Consider the following 27,403-nt stretch of genomic DNA (forward strand, 5'->3'; position numbering starts at 1 on the left):
CAGTTAGGTTTCTTAATCTATTCATTCACATGTCTTTTTGCCTTTCTCATTTCTCTTTTTAAATGTGTCCCATTGTGAAAAGCCTGAGGTCATGTGGCTGTTATGAAATGCAAGTACTTCTTTTTTTCTGTTTGCCCGTTATAGAGTACGATTTTTTACTTTTTGCTTGATTTTTTCCCTTAGATTTAAGGGTCTTGGTGGTGGTGGTGGTGGTGGTGATATTATTACTATTAAGTTTTTTCTTCTTAAATCAGTTCCTATACTTAGATATCAGGTAGGCAAAAAGTTATTAGTGGACAAGAAAAACACCCAGATAACCATGATCCAGGCTTCAGAAAACATGCAAAGTGCAATGCCAGCTGTGAAAAAGATAAACTGGGTTTCTTTCCTCATGATGCTTAGCATCTGGCTTCTTCCATGTTTCCTCATTTTTCCTGTGGGGTATGTACTGTGTCTCATTTAAAGCATGAGGAACCTGAGACTCAGGGTGCTGAAGTGGTCTGCAGGAGCTTGCGCAGTTACAGAGTACCAGAGCTGGGTTTTCAACCCACAGGTGGAGGCTCCAGGGCCAGTGTTAGTCTGTGTGCTGAAGGAAGACCTCCCATGTCTTACCCCCTCAAACCTGACCCATAGTAAGTCTCAGCGGAGGCAGCCCCTCGTGAGTGCTCTCGGAGGCGTTCCTGATTATCTTTATTCTGAGCATTGGAAACATTATGGCATGTAGATCTCCGCTGCCTATGTTTTGTTTTACAACTTCTCCAAAGCTTCATTTTTTTATCCATTAAAGGGAAGAGGATGAAGTTGGAGGAGGGAGAGTGTAAGAGGAGGATGATATTTGAGAGAACAGTTTCTGGAGTCAACAGACCTAGTAAAAACTCCTGGCTTCGCTGCTTGTTGACTGTGATCTTAGAAACTTAAACCTCAGTTTCCTTATTTGTAAAATGAAAATGAAAGTACCTACCTGAAAAGTCACCTGAGGATTTAATTTAAAAAACCAAAAAAACCAGAAACATATGTGAAGGGTTTATTATAGTACCTGGCATTTAGCATAGTGCAAAATAAATATTTGCAGGTATTATTTTTCTAGTGGGAGTCATGCATTCATTTACACATTCAGGATGTATTTAATGAGTGACAGTTTATAACCCTGACAGCACTTTTGTAACCCCTGTTTTGGTCCATTGTAGGTACTTACTAAGGCATTGTAGATAAGACGTGATTACATTTGTGGCGAACCGAAACTTGGTGAGTGTCAAATGATAAAAGTCATATTGCATAAGATGCTACCTCAGTGTGAAAAACCACTTGTCACAGAATCGCCCTGTAGAGAAAGAAGTGTTGAATTCTGGAAGGGTCATCGTGAAATAGATGACTGGTAGATGGTATAGAGATGTGGAGTGATGTAGCCTGAAGTGAGTGGGAGAAGAGCCTGGAAGTCTGATGTGGTTGGTGGGTATGTTTGGTTTTAAAGGTCAGTTTAAGGACTTTAGGCTTCATTCATTCATTCGTTCATGTGTTCGTTCATTTATTGTTCATTTGTAATGCTGGAGTGTGTGGAAGTTAGATCTAAGGGTCAATATATTGAAGATAAACTAGGTCAGTGGAGATTAAAATAGTCTCAAAGGGAGAGAGATGATGAGGGCTGGACTCAGGGCAGTGATAATAGGAAAGAAAAGTAGTAAAAGAAATCAAAGATGATGAGGTAGTTTAAAAGCATTTTTAATAATCTGGAGTTCTGGGCGGTTATGGAAGGAGAAACAGGCAAACCTGAGTAATTTCAAAATGTAATGAGTGCTACAGGAAGAGAATGATGGGCATCTCGATTACAGTGACCTGGAAAGACTGTGCAGAGGTCTGTGTTGGCGATTTCTGGAAATTCCAAGGCACAGTTTGAGATTTGCTGGACAACGGGGCCTGCTTCTTTACCTATCTGCTAATTGTGTCAGCAGTATTGATAAATTTTATTTTGTTCTCATTGTTTTAAATTTCCTACGTAGAGCCTTTGGATTCTAGCAAATGCAAGAAAGAAAATTTATTTTTTATTTCTGCCATAAAATAGAGATTTTTTTTCCTTTTCTTATTTGAGGCTATATCTCATTTGCCCTACTTCTATTCTTCCCTCTTTTAAAAATCTCTGCTAAGCATACAGCCTCTAGAACATGTATATGGAACAGGTTGCAAGGATGGTTCAGTTGAGAGCTAGAATATATTTCAGAATTCTTTATTGTCTGCCAGCTCACGCAAGGAAACTGTTGCTTTGAAATATGTGCCTATTTGTTTCCCAAAGCATTCTCTCTGCTTCCAGCCCTCATTTCCAGTTCATTCATTTTTGTAGCCATTGCATCGATTAAAGAGATACTGTGTAGATAGGTCTGCATGTTGGAAATTGATGCTGTGCTCGCTGACTGCAGTCTCTGGTTATGAAGCCAACTGAAAAGATGAGATAGCTATCCCCTCCCCCACCCGCACTGTTCCCACTCCCCCACCCCCACCTGCCCACCCCAAACACATGCTTTTTCTGTCTCTAAACTGGTTTGTCCAAGTTCTGCTGTTTAATCCTTTGCCCTGTTGGCAGAACCTGCGATTTGCTGGCACTACTCCAAATGCCTAGAGGATAAAACTTTGCTCAAGTTGGCCAATTATTCCTTGCAGCTGCTCAGCAGTTCTAGTCTTTGTTGATATTTCCTAGAAAATGTTGGCTCCACATTTGTCATTGGTTACTTAGTTTATTTGGCATTTAGTTCATCTTGTTTTTTGTTGGGGACTTTAGGGAACACAGTGATAAGATTTGGGCACCGTCCTGAAGTAGCTCATAGAGGAGGAAGAGGAAGAATAATACCTTTTCAAGTGCCATATAGTAGTTTTAGTATATTTACAAAGTTGTGCAGTGATCACCACAATCCAAATCCAGAACATTTTATCACCTCAGAAGGAAAGCCCACACCCATTAGCAGTCACTTCCCATTTCCCACTTCCCAGCACCACCTGGGCGTCCACTAATCTGCTTTCTGGATCTATGGATTTACCTATTCTAGACATTCTGTATAAATGGAATCATATAATATGTGGCTTCATATAATATGTCTGGCTTCTTTTACTTAGCATAGTTTTCAAGGTTCGTCTATGTTATAGCATGAATTAGTACTTAATTCCTTTTTATAGCCAAATATTTCATTGCCTGGCTATACCACATATTTTTTTTTTAATGGGAGCAATATCTTGAGTTTCTGCCTTGGGTATTTTCTATGTTTATTGTTCCATGAGCTTTACTTTTTTAAGTTAATTTGTCCTCATATTAAACCTACTTAGTTGATACCATTGTAATTGCTATTTTACATCTAAAGAAGTAGGCATTGGTAGTCACAGGCTTGGTTTAACTACAGTCTGTGTTCTTAACCACTGCATACCTCCCCCCTCTCCCACCCCACAGAAGTCAGAGGATATAAGAAATTACTATAAACATGAGATAAAGTTACAAAGGTCTTAAACTACCATGGGGGTCAGTAGTTCAGAGTTGAGGTGGCCTGTGGTTCGGAGGGCTGATACAATGTGAACCATTCTTATGTGTCCTTTGGATTATGGTACTTAGTGGATTCAGGCCAGCAAAATGATGACGTCTACATGGAGATAGGGTGGGGCTCCCAATGCGCTGCCAGGTTTGGTCATGGCTGACTCAGGCAGTGGGCAGGGCTGAGCGTGAGCCCAGACATTCTCAGACAGTCTGTGCACCTGGGCGAGGCAGGGGCAGGCAGGGACTTGATAGCAAGCAGTTGTTTTCTGCTGGACTGTAGAAGAGCATATGCTGGGATAAGGATGGTACTGGCTCACAGCACACATGAATAGTGATGGAATGAATGAGAGATACCATGGGTGGGTACCAGACTGGAGAGCCTCGAACCGCAAATTGAAGAGTCCATGAGGTGGGGTGCCTTAGAAGGTGTTGAAACCTGCAGTGATGCGATATTTGCGTTTTTGGACAGTGTGTGTCTTGCCCAAGTCTGTCTATATTTCTGTGACTTTCTTTGAGCTTCGGTACAGCATCTGCCTGGGGTCCTTTCCAAGTCCTTTCCTGGGGCATTTAGGGTAACCGTGCTGGGAGATGGGAATCTCTAGGCCTAGTCTTTGCCTTAGTAGAGCTCCAAGGAACTATTTTCTGATAGAACACTTCTGTCCATAGCAGATCAGTTATTCAACAAATATCCGAGACCCTATTATGTGCTAGGAACTGTTCTAGGCACTTGAGACACACATCACTGAACAGAATGGAGGACTCACACTCTCTTGGAACGTAGATATTCTGTTGGGGGAAACAAACAGTTAACAACTGACATGGTAATAAATTATCTTTTTAAAATTTAATACTGTGTTATAAAAAAAGGAAAAGTAGAGCAGGTTCAAAGGGGATGAGAAGAGGGTGACATTTTAAATAGAGTAAGAAGGTGATGTTGAGGCAAAACTTGTAGGTAGTTAAAGATGGACTATGAGATCATGGGGACAGGAACCTTCCAGCCAGCGCGGAATTCCAAAGATATTCATGGAACAATGAGAAAGCAAGTGTAGCTAGTTTGAGCATGGGGGCAGTGATGGTAGCAAGGTTTGTCAGCTCTCTGGCCATCAGGAGACTTCATTTTTTTCCCCTTAGTGGAATGGCAGCATTTCAGGACTGAGCAGAGGAGTGACATATTTGCACACATCCTTTAAAATGATCTCTCTGGCTGCAGTGTTGAGAATCTTAGAATGATATCAAATCTCTAATATGTTAAGTGCACTTTGAGTAGACAGATGAACTACTCAGGAAGTAAAAAATCATACCTGTGGTTGGTCCAGACCTTGGGGTATTCTGGAGTCCTCTGTAGTGCTTCCAAGGGGCCCTCTGAATACATTTGCTTTTTTTCTTTTCTTTGGTCAATCAGAGCCTCCAGGGGAAGTGAGCGCCTTCTACAGCAGAAGCTTAGCCATGCCATAGTCATGCTGGATGGGTTTTCCTGCTGCGGCTGTGCCTGACCAGGCCTTGGGTTTATTTGTTCTAGGAAGATTTAACAGTATTGAATCGTTAGCATACTTTAAGAAAAAAAATACATGGTATATAGCTCCTGGATGCTAGTGTATTAAATTCTTATAGGTAGATTTATTCACATTTCACAAGGTTTTCTTCAGATTAGAATTATGAACTCAGAATTGTACTTTTAATCTTCAAAATACTGTGTCTATTAAACAATGCCAACTTCTTCCATTGGGAGTAGGAAATGGATCAAACAGTAGTCACATTATTTACAGTATGAATGGACAATCTCTTGTGGCATAAATGTATAGTAGTATTGTGTCAAAGTACCCATGTCACTTATTTTACCTGGCTTGGTGAGATGACTTCTCTGTGGTCAGAATTTTTTGAAGATGACTTCAGTGTTTGAAATTTACGTTAGAGCTGTTGTACTCCCTTCTCCCCTCCCTATTAGAGATCTGTGTGATAGCTCTTTGGCAAAATGTCAATTCAAACGTTTGTAGAGGTGGGTGAATGATTTAAAAAGCAGAGTAGGCATTTAATTGGCAGGCTGAAAGGAAAATGTCAGTTTCTGTGGGTTAAGCAGAATCTTTGCAGCATATTTAGCACTTGACTTCTTCCAAATTTGTCTACATGAAATAACCTCTCTGTTTTCACACAGGAAATATTTGAATAACTTTAAAATATGTGTGTAATGCTGGGTATGTGACCATATTGAAGAGTATCTCTTGGCCGATAAGTCTAAACAAGCTTCCACTAATGTCAGTGTTACAGCTGTAGACATAAATATATTTTGGTTGGTTATATTTTATGAGAGTCTACAGTACTTTGAAGCTAAGCCCAAATCGAGTTTCTATTTGAATTTTGTTGATAGAGCTTTCATTTGTGTGTTGATTTTTACCTGACCTTATTGGCTAGAATATTTTAACCCCATGTAAAATGCATGCAAATGTTTACACTTCAGGTAGTATCTGAATAATCATTTCTATCTTTAGTTCCTCAGGGGGAAAAGTTCTTTGCAAACAGCTTTAGGATATCTTAGTTAAAGTAAATTGTCACCTAGGTCTATGGGTTACTGAGTTTATAAAGAATCTGGGCAACTGATGTGCTGCTATGTTGAACCAGTAGTTGTTAGTCCTGCAAGAACTTAGATTTTGGGGTGTCATGAGGAATGATGCCCCACTGTTATAACCTAGAAACGAAGGAAGGTAAAGGACCTACTGTGTATCAAGAACCATCCTGTCACATGCTATCTCATTTAATCCTTACTCATCTAATTCTTATTCATTATGACAGTTTATCTTATTCCTATTTTATAATGAGGAAAATTAGCATTTGAGAAACAGCATTTCCAAGATCCATAACTGCTATTAGTGGTAAAGGTAAGATTTGGACGCAGTTCTAGCCTATTCCAAAAGCTCGGGCTCTTTTCACTGTCTTTGGTTGACTCTAAGGAGAGAGCAGGGTGGTATTTGGTAGCATGTACAAATGACTGGATCTGACCAATCTGATGTTTCTTTATCTATAGATATGTAAACAAAGAACCTCTACCTCATTATGACTTTATTTTCCACATTTAATCAGCATAGTAATGTTGAGTCTGTGAGACCCAATCATCTGTCTTTTATTTTGACAAATAATTGTGCGATTATCTTGGGGAATGATAAAGCCTTAAGTTTCCATCAGCTCTGTGACCCTGAGACCACAAAGACTCAGGAACGGCGCCTTCAGGGTATCAGCAGAGTCTCTGCCTCCATGCAGTGGTTAGTCTTTCCCCACTGGGCTTTAATTGCTACTTCCAAATACAAGTGTTCAGGGAACCCCAAAATCGAATCACTCAGGACACCTTAAATTAATTGATATTTAATGAAAATGTGTGCAGGTATCAGAGTGCTTATGTAGACAGTCACCTATGTGTGTTCCATACTCTTGTGTCTTGACCTAGGTATGATAGAAAAGTGAAGATAAGTTCCATGCAGACCACGGACTAAAAGGTTACACTGTGTGAAACAGGAATGATAGGCGGTCCCTGTTTTTTTTATTTTAGGGAGCTCTTTCCAGCAGTGAATGTCTGGATGGGGCTTGGTCAAATGTTAGTTATTTCTCTGATTTTAAATGAAACTGCATGGCTGTCTTGTTCAGGATAGAGGCTGCCAGCCTCCTGGCTGAGAGGTGGGAGGCTTAGAAGCAAACTTTTTCCTGCAGATCAAGGAAGGGCCCTTTGCTTATTCAGGTTTCCCTTTTTCAGGCAAAATATGGCTGTGTGTGTGTGGGTGGTGTCCTTGTGAAGGAACAGGAAGGAATTGGGCCCTGGGAGTTGATGCACAGGAAGGACCATGGTGGGGAGAAGGATTTGGAAGCATTTCATCTCCCTCTGGAGTCTCTGATCTGCTGGAATTTGAGAGCTCTTTTACAGAGGTGTCTTAAGCCTCCACCCACTTTCTCTTCAGTGGGTTTTGCTGGCTCCATTTGCCAGAAGGGAGAAATGACAGGGAAGATCTGTTTGTAAACAGAAGTGGGTGGTGCCGTTTTGTTTACCTCTCTCACTGATAGATTGCTTTTGAAGCTTTGGAATCATGATAGCTATGTGGAGTATTTGCTCATTTACCCATCAATCCGTGGAAGGGAAGGAAAGGGGAAAATGAGGAGCACTGCAGGGAGAAGAGGTGTTCGGAGACTACAAAAAGTTTAGGGGAAAGAATGCCTCTGAAATAACCACATTAGTGTGGGTGTCCAGCTTGTGCCAGATCAGTGGAGACAGGGAGATTTAATGCACATGAGCACTAACTAGCATTCAGGAGTAACAAGAATTGTCTAAACTGATTCCTCCAAAAAGTCTGAAAGTAAAATAAAAACAAACTTGACCTTTGATAGGTACTGTGTATCCGGTCCCGATGACCACAGAGGCAGGGACAAGGTAAATGAGAGTGCCTGGCCGCATCAGAGGTCTCTTCTAGCTGGCTGGGTGGGGAGGGTCCCATTCAGGTGGTTGCAGTGTAGGTTTCTGGCCAAGGGAGACAGAACTAGAGAAAACAAATTGAGCGGGTATCAAAATCTGGGCGATAACAGCTTATTTCATAATCAGCAAATGAAGTGAGCCTGGTTTAAAAGGAGGAAGTATTCAGGAGCTAGAAGGACAGGCGCTCTGGGCCATACCTGGCAGTTTGGACTCAGTGTGCAAATGGGGAGTTAGTTCCAGGGGGCTCCCTGTCTGATTCTGCCTGGAGGGTGGCCAAGGCTGTTTATTAGCCTGGGCGGTAAACTGTGGAAGCACCTTCCCCTGTAGTCTTCTTGACGGGTAGGCAAAGTAGAGGGTATTTCTTTTTATTTTACCAGTGAGGAAACCAAGGCTCAGGAAAGTGAAATAACCTGCAGGTCACATGGCTGGTAAGTGGCAGAGCCAGCATGGGAATACAGATTTTCAAAGCTCTTTCTTCCCTGACCCAGCTCTGGTTGTTTATATGTACATATTGGATACATTTCCTTTGACAGATTTCACTGTTTCACAAATAGAGATATGTTTGTATTTCTGTGAATTTATCAAGTTCAGTTTTCATGAGCAAGTGTTTCTACCTCTATTGCTTTGGAACTTGGAAGGATGCTTGGCATCTCTGTAGTTCCAACACAGTACAGGATTAGCAAAGCTGGCCCCTAAGCTGTGATGACAGTCCTGTTTCATCACAGCAGGTGGAGAAACACAGGTTACTAAAGCTGGATTTCTAGCACCTTCCTCATGAGAAGGCAGATCGGCTTTCTGCTGTGACATATCAATGACTGGAAGGAGCTTTTAGCACTTGTCTTTTGTAGTTCCACTGATAGGACCGACTAACAGACAATCCTTCAGCAAGTTATGGATGTGGATGATTGAGCCTCTCCCTGTCCAGGTTTAAATCACATTTGTTACTCCCTTACTAAAAGCATCCTTGTCTTTTCATTGTTTGTGAAGTAAAGTCTAAATTTCTTCTGGAATCCCAAGCCTCTGCAATTTGGTCTCCCTTTGCAACTGACTCCTGTAAATCTCTGCCCGCCCCCCGCCCCCAGGCCTCTTTACAGCCAGGCTTCCCACCTATGCCCTGGCCTTCTCAGCCTTTCTGAATGGCCTTTGCCAGCACCTCCCCATCAGGACACTGACTGCCCTTTGAATGTTACCTTCTCCACTAATTCCACTTCCCCTTCACTCTTGACCACTTTCTCTACTGAACTGATCCAGTCCCTGCTTCCATAAGCTTATGTAGTCATCGCTACCTCACAGAACCTCACAGATGGGATGCTTAAAGTTTGCTGAACTGAAAGAGTTCAAGTTTGATTTCTGGATGAGATCAGTAAATCTCAGAGCATGGTGCATTCATTCACCAGAGGCTCTTTGGAAGAATCTTCCTTCATCTTCCTCCTCTCCTCCATGGGGTTGAGTGAAAGGGGAAGGATGTTGAGCCTGGAGTCAGAGAAACCAGGATGCTCATTCTGACTGACTCTCTAGCCTATATCACCTGGGCCAGTAGCTTTGTATCTCTCTTAGTTTCCCTAATTGCAATATGAGCAGGTCAGACTACCTCTTAGGCATGCTAAATCAAAAGGGCATTGTATACATGGGAAGGAAAGGCCACACGTGCCCCCTCCACCCCAGTGGCATGTTGCTTCCTTTCCTCTAGGCCCTTAAGGCTCTGCCAGAGACAGTCTGCCAAAGGGCAGGGCCCTTTTGTAGGTTTTCCTGCTAAAGTTTCAGTAGAATGACTCTAATTGCACCCAGCATGAGCAGCAGCTTCGACAGCCTCTGAGTAATTGGACACTGGCCACTTCCCAGAGAAGTCCAAAGATCCCCATTGAATCTCCATTGACATTTTGATGATTTTTTTTCCTGTTATGTAGGATGACTGGGTGAGATTGATAATACTAATATTGCTTTCCTCTTCAGACCTTCACCATTGTGAAAGATTGTTTTTGAATTTTCTGTGTATCACTTCCACAGTGTGTCCTCTTTTATTAGTATTTGACTTCATTTTATTAAAGAAAACTGTGTGATATGGAGTCAGTTTTTGCAGTTGAGGTGATTTAAGAGAAAACAAAGCTTACACATTTACTCTAATTTTGTGTCTGTGACATCTGTGGTATTTATGGCATTAATTTTGTAGTGCAATGCGTTGTGTACCAGAGCAGCACGTTATACACATGAATGCTGGTGCTTTGACTGAAGGATGTGGCCCTGGGAGCTTTGTCTTCAGGCATGCAACTAAATATGCACGCAGATTAAATGACCAAGGGAGTACTCAGAGACCTCCAGCTCTGGCACGTAGTCGTGGGAGGCTAGTGTGTGACATGGCGGACGATATTCATGATGAACCTCCCATTCGTCTCTTCTCTCCGTTCCTACTTAAGCTGCATTCTGGCTCAGCTCCTTATTTCCTCCCTTGGGTTGTTACTAAAGGCTTCTGTTTGACTTTCCTGCCTCTGTCTTTAATAGCCAGTCCATCTTCTTCATGCCCACCAGTGCATACTCTCAGTCCTGGTAACTGCCTAGTCATCTGCTTGCTTAAGGAGCCTTACTTGCTCTCCATTGCCTGAATTAGAGGTGATAGACACTGGCCTGGCATCCACGTTTCTCTCTGCACTGCCCATTGAATTCATCTGATACTTTTCTGTCCCTCTGCCTGGCTCACTCATGTCTGTGGCATATTACCACTCCCTTATCTGTCACAAACTCATCTTTCCTTAAAAACTTAATTTTTTGACAAAGGACACCTGGCCTCCAGGAATTTCTCTCCCTTCCAAACCTTGCAGCTCTTAGTATAGCCTAAGGTATTGTTTATCGATGTGCAACAGATTATTCCACAATTTGAAACAACAAACATATATCATGTTTCACAGTTTCTGAGGATTCAGAATTTGGGAGTGGTTTAGGTGAGTAGTGCTGGCTTAGGATTTCTCATGAGGTTGCAGTCAATCTGTTAGTTACCTAGGACTGCATCATCTGAAGGCTTGACTGGGGCTGGAGGAATGACTTCTAAGCTCACTCAAGAGGCTCTTGGCAAGAGATCTTAGTTCTTCTCCACTTAGTCATCTCCATAGAGCTGCTCAGTGACACGACAGCTGGCTTTTCCAAAGTGAGTGACGAGAGGGAGGGAGCGGGGTAAGAGAAGAGATGAGAGGAGGGGAGGGGAGAGGAAGGCTAAGATGAAGCTGCAGTGGCTTTTGTAACCAAATCTTGGAAGTAAAAACCATCACTTCTGTTGCTTATACTGACCAACCCTGGTATAATCAAAGATGTGACTAACAGAAGATAAGGTCATGGGGGGCTACCTTGGGGGCTGGTTACTGTATTTGCCTAGTCTTTTTGTATGCATATATTCTGTTTTTCCAGATAGCCTGGGAACTATTTGAGATCAAAGGCCAGTCTCATTCAGTGTTGTGATTCCCATCATTCATTCAGAGTACATCTCATGGAGCTGTTTATTTTGTCTTACAATAACCTCTTAGGCTTTTTTTTTTTTTTGTAAAATGATGTAGGAAACTAAGGCCCAAAGATGTTATCTAAGTCAATCAGCTACTATATGACAGAGCTTACGAATTCACTAATAGGTCTTTCTGATCTAAAACCTGTGTTCTTTCCAAATAGTTTGGAGAGAACAAATAGTTTGCTGATTTTAATTTCTGTATTTTCTACAACCTTCTTCCTGTCCATTAGATTTGATGACAATTAAGAACAACAACTGGATAACCCAATGACACAGGGAAGTATTTGTAAATAACAATTCCAAGACAGGAAAAGTTTCTAAGAAGTTGTCTAATCAACTGAAAACTCATTTTTCTAGCCTTCATTTATTCAGTAATTGCCTAAATCAAAGCCTCTGATTTCTCTGACTATTCTGCTGCACAAGGCGACTTAAGAGGCCCAGTAGAGTGCCCTGTTTAGTCAGGATTTTTCGTACTTGGTTGTCTGAGAGAGATCCAGCCTGTCACCTCCTTCTTGCCTTGCTCATCTGTTTTAAACAGGGAAAGCTCTTGGAAACAGACTCTGGGTTTTCTAGGTTTGGTGGGATTGGGCTGTAATTTAAATTGGAGTACCTCCTGATAAATTCCTCCAGATACTGTGACTCAGCTTCAGAGGGGGATATATATGTGGAGTGGGGTTTAGGGGGAAAGAGAAGAAAGGAAAAGTCCTTGTTGGACCCTCAAACTCAAACGTTATGGTGGTTGCTTTTAAAGAGCTTTGATTTTCTTTCTCATTTTGAACAAAACTCTGGTGCTTTTAGTTGACTTTCAAAATGTGGAATGAATGTAAATGTTTCTAATCTCAGTGACTCTCCCTTTATTCTCTTCAAAAAGGGGAACACAGCAGGTGGCTTTCTAAAACTTGAATACCTTGATTTTTTGTGTTCCCTCTCATGATCATCTTTTATGTCTGCAGGGGACATTTAGACTTATTGTTGTAATTCTCTTTGGGTTTTTGACTTACTGGCTAAAGATACATTTTAAAAAATTTCTCCAATGCTTTGAAAAATATTGGATATTGTTTTTTAAGCTCTTTCCTTGTCTCTGTGTGGATATACTTTTAATCTTTTTTTCCCTGTAATGGCCATAAGGTTGTTTACTATTATATGTGTCACCACCATGAGTTTACCCCAAACTATGGAATTTCTTGGCTCTCTAACTTAAAGAGTCCAGAAACACTAAGGAGGGAGAGAAGATGAGAAGAAGATTTAAAAAAGAACTGTGGAAGAGCTTTCTCAGATACTTTTTTACTCCTAGGCCATTATAAGGTTTTTTTCTGTGTAGCTTGGTATTTTCTTTAGCAGTTGTACTCTGAGTCAAATTCTTTTCTCTGGAGCTCTGAGGAAGTTCTCGTTCTGATGACCTTAGAATTCTGTCTCACTATTTAGTTTTCGTTTTTTATATATCTATATCCATATCTATAGCTAGGTAAACAATGCTTAAATATACATGTGGAGACATAGACACAAGCACAAAACATTTTCAGAAACATCCATATTTATTTGCAGTTCCTTCTCTCATCTTCGATATAAATGGACATTTAAACACTCAGGAGAGCTGACTTCCCCCAGAGAGGAGTTACCTCATCAAGTAGCTTCCGGCAGTTGTTAGGTACATTTTGTAGGACCTGTCCAGACATGCTTGCTAGGAATACCACAGGTAGGACATGTCCACCAGAAAGAAAACACAGTTTGGAGCACGGATGTAAGTGTTTCTGTGGGTGGGATTTCTTTAGAGAGCACTGAGGGGCTGCTTTTCCCCTAGAAGTAAGGTGCACAAACCCTGAGGGGGTTTATAAAAGCAGGTAACATACCTGGTTTATTAGCCTTGTCACCTTCTGATACGTATACCCTGGCCTATAATAAACGTGAGTAATCATAGTTATTAATATGTATGGTATTTAGTTATTTATCTAGTACTGTCATGGATTTTATCTGCTTTGGCTCTCACAGAATCCCTGCACCTAACTCTACCCACTCACCACCATGAAGTAATAAATAATTTTCATTTTGTAAAGAGGGAGAGCAGTAAGTAGCTTAGTGGCTAAGTGATGCACATAGCTAAAACTGGGAAAGTAGGGTCTCAAACCCAAGCCTTTTTGACTTCTAATTTAGCACACTTATGAGCCTCTGCCCCTAACCTAACTGGGCATTCACTAGCTTGATTTCATAATGGGAGAATAATATATTGGGTGCCCTGGTTCTCTTTTCTATCCCTGCTCCCAGATTCCATGAGGGCAGGGTCAAGACCATAGATGTTTTTGTATTTATAGTTCCTATTCCATTCTCAGAATATAACACGCGTTGAAATTTGTGATAGTTTAAACTGTGACCACAGATTCTCTGACACTCTCTTCAAAAGATGAAGCCTGTTCTCTTTGAATGTGGGTCGGACTAGTGACTCATTTCTTGAATAGGAAAAAGTGAAAATAACAATTGCATCTTTAGAGACTAGGTCATAAAAAGCACTGTGGCTTCTTCTTTGCTCTCTCTGTTGGATCACTTACTCTGGGGGAAGTTCGCTGCTACGTCATGAGGGCACTTAGGATGTCCTGTGTAGAGGCCCACATGGTGAGGAATTAAGCCCTTCTGCCAGCAGCCAGTGAGAAACTGAGGCCTTTGGTCAACAATTTGCAAATGGATTTTTCAGCCCCAATCAAACCTTCATTTGACTAGCCCCAACCAATGACTTAACTGCACCTCATGAAAGACCCTGAGTTAGAAATGCGCAGCCCCACCATACCCGAATTCCTAACTTACAGAAATTGGAAGATGAGAAATGTTTGTTGTTGAAAGACACTAGCTTTTGGCATGTTCTGTTATGTAATATTGGATAAACTAATGTAGAAATGGATGAGTAGTATGTCCAAGGGCTTCAGGTTTATGAGGTTTCTGACAGCTAATGATAACGACTCAGTGATGTGGACTGTGACATTGGCTACTTCTCATTTGTTTTCAACTCTGAAAAGTGTGCAGCAGTTTTAAGTGTTTCCCGAGTTGAACAATAACCTGGGGATCATTTAAAAATACACAATCCAAAGCCCCATCCTCGACCTATGAAATACAGCGTCCTAAAGATAGAGTTTTAGAATTTACATTAAAAAGCAAACAAACAAACAAACAAACAAAAACCCTTTGAGATGATTCAGATGCAAACAGCCTGAACATGTCCAAAGAATATCATTTGGGAACAACTAAACTAGAACTCTTTCTTTTTTCCTTAATTCAGTTCTGATAATTAAAGTTTGCTATGGACAATTACATTTTAGTTCTCTTTCAGAGCCTCATTTTAATACCGTCTGTGATAGGGGAACATGCCTTGGCATGACAAGACGTTGTTGCATCTGCAGCTAGATCTCTGTTCAGGCTCATCTAGTGCTTGACATGGAGCCATGTCGGACCAGGGCCGGGGGACTGCTCCATCAGGCATATGTGTGATCTGGAGCGGAGAATGGAGACAGGTTCCAATGCAAAAATTGAGCCTGATACCTGGTATTAGTCTGAAAGGAGGCATGTTTATGTTTGAGTGTCTCCATATATACAGACTTCAAAAGGCCCCTTTGGGAAACAAAAAAGCACAGGAGAGTCAGTAGCTATGGTGAGCACTCACTGGAGGGAACTAGTTGGCCTACTGGAACGAAGGAAGAAGTCCTAATACCTACTCTGCTCAGTGGATGCTGACAGAATTCTGGGCACAAACAGAGCATATTTTAAATGTGTGTTTTTAGTTCTGTAATGCAATATTATAATCAATATAAAATTAGTGCTTTCAGCATTATAAGCGTGCACTGGGTGTGTTTTCTGTGATGCATACCATTTGGATTTCGATGTCAAGTTGTGATGTTTTATTGTAGGATCTGCATTTTTTTTAAAGGAAAAAGTTCAGGTGGTTGAGGGTACCTGTTACTCCTTATGAGTTCTGTTCTAGTACCTCTTCTGGCATTAAGTAAATGTGTGACTTTGGAAAGTTACTTTCCTGCTTTAGAACTAAAGTCTTTTCCTTAGAGAAAAGAACGATGTAGAGAAGATGATCCAGGTTCTCATATGAACAGATAGATGCCTCAGTTTAGCATTGTATTAGTTGACTAGAGCTGCTGTAACAAAATACCACAGACTGGGTGGCTTAAACAACGGACATTTATTTTCTCACAGTTCTGGAGGCTGGAAGTCCAAGGTCAAGGTGTCAGTAGGTTTGGTTTCTCCTGAGACCTCTCTCCTTTACTTGCAAATGGCTTTCTTCTCATTGTGTCCTCACATGGTCTTTCCTCTGTGTGCACACATTCCTGGTGTCTGTGTGTCCAATTCCCTCTTATTATAAGGACACCAGTCAGATTGGTTTAGAGCCCACCCTAATGGCCTTATTTTAACTTATCATTTCTTTAAAGGCCCTACTTTCAAATACACTCACATTCAGAGATACTAGGGGTTAGGGCTTCAAAATATGAATTTTTGGGAAACACAATTCACCCCTTAACAACTATCCAAATTACCTTTGGGTGTTAGAGAGGTCTTTTGTGGAGCAATGGCTGGGTTGGGTGCAGAGTACCCCTTGGGTGTCTAGAACAGGTAGAACATATAAAGCCCCTAAAGACATCTGGTCCTTTCTCTGATTTTCCAGAAAAGCTGTGAGATTATCTCTCTGTGTTAGTAGAGTCAAAGTTAGAGTCACAGAATGCTAGTGATAAAGGGGATCTTTGAGTGATGCCCTTATTGAGATTAGAGGAAGCTGAGGTCCAGGGAGAGACTGTGCTATGTTTATAACCAAGTCTTTTGATTTATAACCCATTCCCATCCATTCAAAGACAAAGCAGAGTATATAACCATACTTTCTGATCTCATGACTACCTCACTCCAACACCTCTGAGATACTCCAACTTAGGAAGGTGTGACATTTTCCCCTGCTCCAGTAAGGGGAGGTTATAATAGTACTTCACTAGGAATATGCTAAGAACATTCTAGAAGTAGCGATATCCTCTAATCAGAAGCCTTTTGTTGGAAGGAGGGCTTTTTTTTTTTTTTTGGTTTTCCAAAGAAAGGTAGGTTTCTCACCATAAGCTGCAGGATCCAGGCTAATAAATGTGCAAATTGGCTAAGTTTTGTTATATATAACAGGTAAAGAACAGAGAAACAATAGTAGGAATGATCTATTTACTTATTTAATTTAACTTCAGAATTAGGACGGGAAATGATTTTTCATATCTAAATAATTTTAGACCCAATGGATTGTTAATGTGTTTTAAGAAGTTACATCAAATTATCATCATTTCTTTCTGGAATCCTTATGTGACTTGAGAGTCAAAGATGTGACCTGGTTCTTTCTCTGGGTTAAGTGGAATAAAATTTGCAATTGTTGTGGGTTTTTAAAGATCATGGGCAAATCAAATAAGAATAATCCTCTCAAATATTTGTGCCTGTGGTAGAAAGCAATTGTCTACATAACCCAACAGACATATCGGTCTTTCTTGGGAAAGAAATTCTGTGAGCATCACATTGGTGGTCCCAGTTTATCTTACGCACATGATAAAATAAGCAGCATTTCCTTGTTCTGAACCCACTGAGAGAAGAAAGGCTGCCCACACATTTCCCAGAGTTGAAACAGGGACATCTGAGTTTAAGCACTGGCTACATGTTATTTATAAAGTGAATTATCTGAATATAAAAATAGAGATATCTTTTAATGTTGTGCAGAGCGATTTGCCACTTTTATTGTATGTCTGCTGTTCATGAGACGATATTTGTCCCACAGACCCACTCTCTACTTTTGGAGAGTTTGTAAGTGATTTATTCACTTAACACATATTTAGCGAGGCTTCCTGTGCTAGCCACTAGGGATGTAGCAGTGAACATCAGCAAAGACATGTTTCTACTCTCAGAGAGTAGTTTATATTTTAGTGAGAAAGGCCTTCATGAAATAATTTCACTTTTGAAAGTATAACTGCACGTAGGGATAAATTCTCCAAAGAAAGGAACATGGTTCCTTTCAGAGGACGTATGAAGGCAGATCACAAAGGATCCTGCCCCAGGCTTGAAGGCTCCCCCTGAGAACCTGATTCTGGGTTGAGAAATGCTGGATGAGGGAGACGCTAAGCAAAGTTCTGAAAGGTGGTGGCAGAAGACAAGGGTCAGACAGAGGGAGCAGCATGTGCAAAGATGTGACATAACAGAAAAACGCTGGGTTGATTGGGAATGAGAGAATTGGATTTTTATCTTGTTTTCTTCTTTAGTGTAAAATTACTTCATTTTGGGGGGGCCTCATGTTCTTATTTGCATAACCACTGAATTTGAATCAGAAAATCTGAGGGACCTCAAAGTCTCTGAACTAGATTCTTTCATTCATACAAATTACCCCAGCACCTACCCTGTACCTGGTTATCTGATTGGTCCTGCAATTCAAAGATGAATTAACTGGAGTCATTGACTTCAAGTAGGTTGGTCTAGGAGGAGACACAAACAGATGAGACAACCAGTTGGGATACTATGTTGTATGTGTCATGGGAAGACAGATGAGAATGGAATTAACCCTGACAGGAGAAGAGAGGGGCAGTCGGGAGGACTTAACAGAGTAAAAGACCTTTCGCTAGAAGGTCGTGGTGAAGTTAGCTTGGGCAGCCAGGATGGTATGAAAAAGTTTGTGGAGATTAGAAATATTCATCGGGACAACAATGAGTAACCGTACTCCATACACTAAAGTATCACAAGTTAGTCATGTCCTTTTGAGACTGCACGTGCACCACAATCTCCAAAGTTGATTTTGGAAATACTTGCCCTGTTTCTCCTTGTTCTGTGAGGCTGGGGAAGAGTGGAAATGGTTTACAGGCTTTGGCTTGGTTTCCCATCTGTCAGAAAATGCCCTTTGCACAGTGGGATTCTAGTGACTTAATTATTGTTTGTGGGATATTTAGAAGTTCAGGTCAAGGATAAATTTCTGTTGCAGAACTAAAGGCACATAAGTAAGATGTTTAAAAATGAAGTAGAGGGTTTTTTTTGTTGGTTTTTTGTTTTGTTTTGTTTTATTTTTGCAGGAGAAGGATTTTAATGGCCTGATCTGCTACTATAGTTGGGTCAGATTGTCAGAAAATTATGTTATCCACCAGAGAGGGACAAGAAGAGCCTTCTGAGGAGCTGCTCTAAAATTATTTTCCATTTATTCTCTTAAGTATTTGGATCGAATACGAAATAGAGTTTCCTTGCCAAGATAGGATTGGCATTCCTGTGGTGTGTTAAAAGCTGGCCAAGGGATTGGCACAAAAGGAGACAACCCACACAACTTGAGGAACATTTGCTAGAAATTGGGTCGTGGTCGCTTAGTGTAAATGTGATGAGAAACAGAACAAAACTAACAGTGTCGATTTTAAAATTTATTTCCTGCCTACTTCCATAAGGACTTGAAGGTCTTAAGAAAAAAACATCACTGTAACATGACCATTAAAATACACTACAAAAGCAAAACCTCACAAAAAGGTTTGCATAATAGCAACTGTTTTTTGTTTGTTTGTTTGTTTGTTTGTTTAACAAAGGTATATTACTATTGTTAATATTGTTTTTGTTTGGGGACATGAATTTTAGGTGAAAGATTCCTGGCAATCTAAGCCAAAAATGAAAATATGATTGCTCAGCAACTTTTATTGACTGATGAAAAAGGAAACAGATCAGTCTATCAGGAGATATATTCCTTAATCTATTAATTATGCCAATTTTTTTTACTATAAAAATAATAGTATAAATTTCTATAACTAAATAGTATACATTTCCGTAACTTCAGTAAGTTTTCCAGCCACTGGCAAACTCAGCCTGGTAGGACAGTTTTCTGTTTGTTTGTTTTTGTTGTCGTGGTTTGACATTGACCTTTAGCAAAATCTTATACTAGTTTGAAGGCATTTTTTATATTAGGGACATAGCTCAGGCAATCCAGGTTTATAGTTTTCTATTATGATTTGATGCAAGGAAAAATATCAGTAAGCAGATGGATATTATCTTGTTTAGATCAGTATTTTAAAACTTTTGTGTTCACAAGAACTGCCTGGGGCCTTTGTTAAAATATAGATTCCAACGCCTGCCCTACATTTACTGAGTCAAAGTCCCTAGCAAGAGGCCTGGGTGCATGTTTAACAAATGCACCAAGTGGTTTCTAATGCTCAAGCAAGTTTAGGAGCATGCCATAGGTGGTTTTCTTCAACTATTCCTGTGCTTTGTAGCAGTCATTCTGAACATAAATTGTGATAGGAGCTTGAGGCAATAGCCTGACAAGTGAGATGATAACCCCCAGCAGAGCCAGCTTAATTAGCTGGCCTGGAACCATAATATCATTTCCCTTTCTCAAGCTCTGGTGCTTCAGGATGCTGCCAGCAGTTCCCTCCAGGTGCCTTCTCATCTGTTATACCATTGACCCTTAGAGCATCTCCATGTGGTGGGCAGAACAAGTATAAGGCTGTATTTCATTGATTTTAAGATGCACATTTTCCCATGATTTTACATCTCTAAAATTAGTATGCATTTTAGAATCGATGATGTATGAATTTGATGGCATCTTTTTTTCTGTTTTAGTGATATGTAAAATAATGGTGCATCTGTATATTCAAAAGTGTTGAAGATTTGACGAACTTTGGTTGCTCCTTTTACAGATAAACCTTCCGAGACATTAAGATATTGATATGACTGTGGAAAGTCACTACTGGTTGGGGGAGCCCGGACTCAGACCAAGCTCTCTGTTCTTGTACTAGTTATTTATAGCTGAGTAAACAAATTACACCAAACGTTAGTGCCTTAAAACATTAAATATTATCACACAGTTTCTTGGGCCCAGCATTTGCAAGTGGCTTGGCTAGGGGATTCTGTCTTGGGGGGTCTCTCATGAAGTTGCAGGTAAGGTGTTGGTTGGGCCTTACATCTGAAAGCTGTTCCCCTGGCCAGCTGGCTCCCTCGCACTGCTGGCAGGTTGATGCTGGTGTCAGTGGGAGTCCCCAATTCACCCCCTTGTAGGTCTCTCCACAGGCTCTTGAAAGTGCCCACTGTAGAGTGACCAGCTTCCGTCAGTGCAAGTGATCCAAGAGACTGGGGCAGGACAACATTGCAGTGCTTTTGATGACTTCATTTCAGACACCTCTCATTATCACTTCTGCATGTTTGATTTGCCACACAGACCAACCCTGACCCAGTGTCCACAAGGACTACACAAGGGCATGAATATCAGAAAGTGGAAGTCATTAGGGGCTGGCTGTTTCCACCACACTCCTTTTCCAATACAGTTTTGTTTTGATCAGCTTCACCATCTCATACCTTAAGTCAAGTTCTTAAATTGAGTGAATGAAAACTCTTTGGGATGTCTATCCCATTGTAGCACTTTTGAAACTTGAATGTGCCTACGAATTCCGTGGGTTTTCTGTTAAAACACAGGCTGATTCAGGAGGTCTAGAATGCAGCCTGAGGGTCCTCATTCTAATGAGCTCCAGTGTGATTGATGCCTTTGCTTCTAGTCAGTGATCGAGAATTTGAGTAGCAAAATGAACAGAGCCAGGAAGGCCTCCAGTAGCACTCTCTGCAGAGCTTCACTGCAACCAGAAGTCCTCTCTCAAGGGTACTGACTCCTTTTATTGTGGCAGAGAGACAAACTGGGGAGAAGGAACTAAGGAAACCAGCTTACTTAACTAAGTTGGTTAAGGAAAAGAGAGGTTTAAGCAGATAGGAATCCATGCATCGTTGGGTAGGCAGCCTGTTGCAGCTCGTTGCAGCTGCGAGCCTCTGCCAGCCTCTTCACAGTGAAGGTCAGGTTTCAGACAGCAACAGCTGGGTGCTCAAAATGGTGAGGTAATTACAGGGGTGGGGGGTGGGATGGAACATAAATAGTGTTTAAAACGAAATGCTTCAGTGCATTATTCAGATGCCCATCAGTGGATTCCCCCATCCTCCTTTCTTGCTTCTCTCCTCTCTTAACACACACACACACACACACACACACACACACACACACACACACACACACGCCCATTAACACTCAGGAAAACTCTGAACCCACAATTCCATAAATGCTGCCATGCTTTTAGCCACTTTCAGCTGCTTGGCAGATATCTTGAATACTGTCCCTGGCACTCTTTCTTCTTACCCATGATAAAACCTCTGTCCTCTGTCTTCCTGCTCATCAGTTAAGAGGGACATATTAGATAGTATGTGGTAAGAGGGAATTCTTAAACCTTATGAAATGGAGGAGAACATGGTGAGGTCTCTGTAGTGGGACACAGGGAACTACATTTTCACATGCCGGTGGTTGTTGGGGACCTTTGGAAGGGGATCAAATTTATCACCTTCTACTACTTCATCAGCCATGCTAGTCCATAACTGTAAAAGGTAAAAGTTGCTATTTACTGAGTACTACTGTGTGCCAAGCACATACACGCCATCATTTACTCTTCCACCAACCTGAGAGGAGCGTGATCACTCCCTGTTTGCACAGGAGGAAACCAAGCCCATGAGAGGTGAAGGCATTTACCTTACACAGCTAGTAGGTAATAGTTTTACAGTCCACCCAGGCTGGTTTCAGCCGAAAGCTGGTATGTCCAGAGAAGTAAAAAGAGAAGATAAGACTTATCAAGGCTGGAAAGGCTCTCAGTATTGAGTCCATGCACTTACTTCGCATCTGTTCTTGTGCTACTCTTAAGTATTTACCTGAAAGAAATGGAATTTATGTCCATGCGAAGGTCTGCATGCAAATATTTACAACAGTTATTTGTATTACTGAAAAAACTAAAAACAGCCCAATTGTGGGTCAGCTCATGAGTAGGTAAACAAAGTGTGTCACATCCATACCGTGGAATACCACTTAGCAATAAGAAGGAGCAAGCTATTGATTTGATGACATCAACCTGGATGAATCTTAAGAGCGTCATGCTAACCGAAAGAAGCAGGCCATGAAAGGCTACATACTATTATTTTTATAACATTCGAGAAATGGAAAAACTATAGGGACAGAAAACAGAGAATGCCTGGGGTTCGAGATGGAAGGGGGATGACTACAAAGGGATATGAGGACATTTTTGGGGTGATGAAAATCTATGTCTTGTGTCTGCAGTTATATAACTGTATACCTTCGTCCAGTGCATCAAACCGTATCTTCAAAAGGATGTATTTTATTGTATGTAATTTATACCTCAATAAACATGACTTTAAAAAATATATCAACCAGTCCAAATCCACTGTTTTCCCGATGGGGAAACTGGCTCCAGCTGAGGAAGTGACTTGCTACAGCAGCCGTGAGTTAAGAATTCAGGTTTCTTGGCCCTGGTCCTGAGGCAGAAGTGAGCTGAGACCTTGTCCTCCTGCCTTTGTCCACAGCACATTCCTCAACTCTCAGTGCAGCACTGTGGGTGGCTTTTTAAAACTCAAACTCCACTGTGCTGCTGATCAGGCTGTTGACCTGCAATTGTCTAGAAGGCTCTTAATTAGAAAATGAAGTAAATTTGCATTCAGCCAGAATCTAAAAAACAAAGCTCCAATAATGAACGTCTACATTCATATTCCAGTCTCCTGTTTCAAGAGAGAGGTGAAAAAAGGCAAAACAGTACCATTAATTTATTCAGAAGAGTGCCTTGAAGGGCATTGCCACCCAGTCAGTCTAGAAAGAACAAAATGTCCCAGAGATTCACACCAACATCTTGTCACAGAAAGCAGGTGAGATTTAAAGTGGGCCAGACCTAATTTTAGTTCCTAAATCTTTTACTTTCTAACTTCATGTCCTTAAGTAGCTACTTAAACTTCTCTGTCTGTAAGATATATTTAAATGAGAGATTGGGAAATAGAGGACCTAGCCTACCTACGACAGACTTCTCTAGTATCCAGCACTGGGCTATGTGCTTTATATGCCTTATCTTAAACTTTAACAGTCATTATCTCTACTGTGGAGATGGTCGAGCCTAGGGTAAGTAATCTGTCAGCGATTGACCACCTGGCTAGAAGTGTGGGGCTATATGTAGATTTCAGTAAATGATTGTGGACCTGAATTGAGCCCCATTTATAAAATGATTGGTTGAGGAGGTTCAAAAGAAGTTTGAAAGAGAGCCTCATTTTATTTTTATTTCATTATTTTATTTTTTGCTTTTAAAGAAAAAGTGAGAAAACAATTGAGGCCAAAATTAGGGCCCTGAGTGAGCGCCAAACTCCCACTTGAGGAGAAGGTGTCCTCCCCAATCGCACCTTTTCTCAGCCTCCTCTCTGTCCAGAAAAAAATACCCCAATGACGCAAGAGACCTTGTGCTACTTAGGGCTCAGCTGACACCAGAGAGCCAGGGAGACTTTCCACCTGCCCCTCAGCGGGGCAACTCTCTGGAGACATTCTCTGTAATCTCAAACTCTGTCTGCCTTCTGAGATTTAGAGGCTGGTTTAGCACTAACTGAAATAGGGTTGGTTTTATTTACTTTTTTCTCATTTACACTTACAATTATATACCAAGTAAGTTTTTCATTTTCACTTGAAAATATTTCTCATTCTGTCACAAAGCCAGCATAAGACTAGATTTATAAAACACCAACTAGTTTTGATAACCTAAGATACCTAGCAAGCCAACAACTAAACTAGCAAACTTACCAAACACAATAGACTTGGTTTCTATACTGTGTATTTTCAAATTCCTCCATTGTATGCTTCGTGTGCCTGGGCTCAATTTTCCTTTCCTAACCATTGGCTTCCAGTATGAAGCAGCCAGTTAGATTCTGGTGCATCCCATCAAGGACTGGGTACCAGTTTCTGTCATAGCTGTTGTACTCAAGGGGCATAATTTAGGCTGAAAGTAAGTGTGCTAGGTTCTCATGTACAAAGAATTTGCTAATTGTTAAAGCTATGCATGGCAAGAGGGAAAGCACATATAGTTTAGATGCCAGAAATTTCTCTACAGCCCAGGGCAGAATTATTATCCTCTTAAATACTTAGGAGCCTGAGACTGGAAAAACTAGAATCAAGGTTAGCGGTCAAAGTGAACCTGTAAAGACAGTTTCCCAACACCAGCCCAGGGCTGTTTCTGCTAGCCTACAGCACATTCTCTTTGTATAGGTTATTTAATAAATTCATTTTACAACCTTTAGAGCACAGTAGGAAACAATGCAGTTACTGAACCATATGAACACAGCTGCCAACATCTTGTTGATTCAGAATTGTCCAAAGACTTCCATGTGGGGGTGGGACTGACGCAACATGCTGGTTCAACAGTTGACAGATAAATTGGAGTTTCATTTCCTCAGCCTTCTGTTGGAGGTGCTAATGAGCATTGAAAGTCTGGAGAAACACAGGAGGGCGACAAGGGATGAATCTTGCCTGATCTACATACTGAGTAATCGAGCGTGGATGATGTAGACTTGACATCACTAGGTAATAAGTGGACACATTTGAAGGTACTAATAAAGGCCAAATAAAATCAGTACTGTGAATATTTTAATTAAGTTCCGCTTGCAAATTGCGTGGGCTGGTATCATCATTTATTAGAGAGAATATTTGCTTTTCCTAATATCCTTTTATATGTTTCCTGAAACATTCTTTTATATTTCGTTGGGCACTGTGCCAAGATTCTTTGGCTTCTGGAAAATGAGGGGGTTGGACCAGATGATCTCTGAGGTCTCTTCCATGCGCCATTTCGTGACTTGCTTGGCAAGAGAATTTGCCTGCAATGAATCGCATTCCCTTGCCCCCGCCACACACATTTATCCAGGCTTCTGTTTTCGCCATTCATTTTCTCATTCATTCAAGAAGCATTTTGGATGCTTGCAATGTGAGAATTACTGTGCTAACAATTAGAAATATGCCAGAACACCACCAGGCCCCTACTCTCAAGGGATTACATTCTAATAGATAAATAAGTAAGTAGTGTATCAAGAATATGTTAGGGGGAGCCCACGGCAGTATGAAAACACACAGGAGGACCCTTAAGCTTGATGCAGTCAAGAAAAGCTACTCGGAGGATGTCATATTTTAAGTTGCTCCTTCAGATAAGAAGGTGAAGACTAGGACAAAGAAGTATTTGGTTGGACTTCCCTCTGTGTACCTCCCAGGATGTTTTGAGCATCTTTTCTGTATATAGTGTAAAAGAGGATTATAAGAATGTGATAAAACACAGGCCGTACTTGGTGTCGGAACACAAAGTAGAGAGAAGCAGTAATGATTTTTGGAGAAGGGATGGCAAAAGTTTAATACTCAAAGTGCAGACGTTTATAAAAAGGAATGACAACCTTAATATATTCTACATTTTGCTCCTTAAATATACTCTATGGACCACAATTAAACTCAAGCACATCTTTATAAAACATCAGTTATTTTAATCAAATTGTTAGAGCTGGAAAATATTTTAAGTTATCTATACTAATCATTTCATGCAGGAGGCAGTTGATGCCCAGAAAAGTTAATTATTTTTTTCAGAAATCAGACAGAGCCAGCTCCAGAACCCTGCCCACATCTCCAAACCACCTTCTTTCAAGGCTCAGCTCAAGATGTTACTCCCTTTAAAACGCTTTCTTCCATACTCCATTCTTTCCTCCCTTATTTTCCAGCAGACCCCAACTTTAAACTTTCCGTTTTTTAAAAAATAACTTGATTTTTTTTGCCAAAATATTTGAAGTCTTATTAGACCTCCCAACATTCTTTAGTATTTTTTTTTAAAAATCCAACAAACATGCATCGAATTTTGACAGTGAGGGCCTTAAGCACTGGAGGACATTCTTCTTGTCCTTAGCTTGCATTCTAAAGAGGAAGGTGGATAACAGGTCTTAAGGAATGAAATCTTAAGTTCTTCCTTTGGAATTTAAGTTCTTCAGTGATCTGACACTATTCCTACTTTCCAGGATTCTCTTGGTAAAGTCGGGCGTGTGGCCAACACAAAAGATTAATACTTCCATTCACAGAGTTCTCACAGATTTTTATTAAACATATATCAGCATAGAGAGGAGATGCAGTGTTTTTGTCTTTTTGTCCCAAAGGTCATTAGGCTATCATTAGTGATCTCTTTCTAGTCGAAATATTTTTGTTATATTTTAGCATAGGAGCTAAATATTATTTCCAGGATTTTTGTATTTTCTCACCCTTTTTATCTATCAATTTTATCAAAAAAAAAACAAACAACAAAGTAATTTGAATAAAACAGGTTGGCACAAATACTGGTCTTTTAAAATTAACCTTTTACATATATGAATGTATACCTAGAGCTCCAAGCCAATCACGAACAACCTTTTTCTTGTCTATTCGTGAGAAGACTTACCACGGAGGAACGTATTTTGTTAGATACAGTTAGGAATTCTCCAGTCGCAAGTCATTTTAGAGATTCTCAGACTTTTATTTACTCTGTTTTTAAAGCAAATTGTACTCATTTTTGTATGACATTAATTAAAATGAAACCTGTTCTAAACAGACTTTCCGTACAGGTAATCCCATTTTTCTTTATTTTAAATGTGTTTGCTGAAAGCCATAAATAAACTAGAACTCAGAATATTCAGTGTGAAAATAACAGGTATAAAAATGCAAATTTAACTTCGAATACTATGCTGGCTTATAAATGTATCAAAATGATTTCTATCATATTATATTATCATATCCTATCATATCTGTTAGTAGAAACTGTAGAAATCAAATGTTAGCTGATTGTTGTTGACGTTAGTGTGATGGCCAGGATATCATGTAAAGGATTTGTGTTTGTACACTTGTAGCCCACCCGTCTCACCACCACCTGACTCATACCGGGGTGTCACAGTGTTGGTTTAAGAAGTAGGTGACCTTGATCTAGTTATGGCTCTGACACCCACTAGTTTTGTGGGTTTTAGCTACTAGCAGCACCTCTTTGGCATTCGGTATTCTCATCTACAAAATGTAGTGATTAGACTGAATGTGCTAAAGACTCATGCACTTTTGAGATAGATGAATGTGAGTGATGGAATGTTTTTTTCTCTTTTG

At 40.6% G+C, this 27,403-nt stretch overlaps 1 protein-coding gene across 5 annotated transcripts in view; it reads left to right on the forward strand.

The window, feature by feature from the left end:
• MB21D2 (Mab-21 domain containing 2) overlaps positions 1–27,403 on the forward strand; it is a 102,527-nt gene that overhangs the window by 52,535 nt on the left and 22,589 nt on the right. Inside the window, exon 2 of one of the 5 annotated variants that reach the window (XM_023525741.1) lies at positions 22,684–22,730. The exons of 2 other annotated variants lie outside the window; for them this stretch is intronic. In XM_023525741.1, the coding sequence (XP_023381509.1) occupies positions 22,685–22,730 (46 nt within the window). In that variant the 5' untranslated portion in view covers position 22,684. 2 more of the 5 variants (XM_023525742.1, XM_011381449.2) reach the window with 2 other exon arrangements.

The sequence above is a fragment of the Pteropus vampyrus genome, unplaced genomic scaffold (assembly GCF_000151845.1).
Source record: "Pteropus vampyrus isolate Shadow unplaced genomic scaffold, Pvam_2.0 Scaffold14, whole genome shotgun sequence".
In the NCBI taxonomy this organism is placed as follows: Eukaryota; Metazoa; Chordata; class Mammalia; order Chiroptera; family Pteropodidae; genus Pteropus; species Pteropus vampyrus.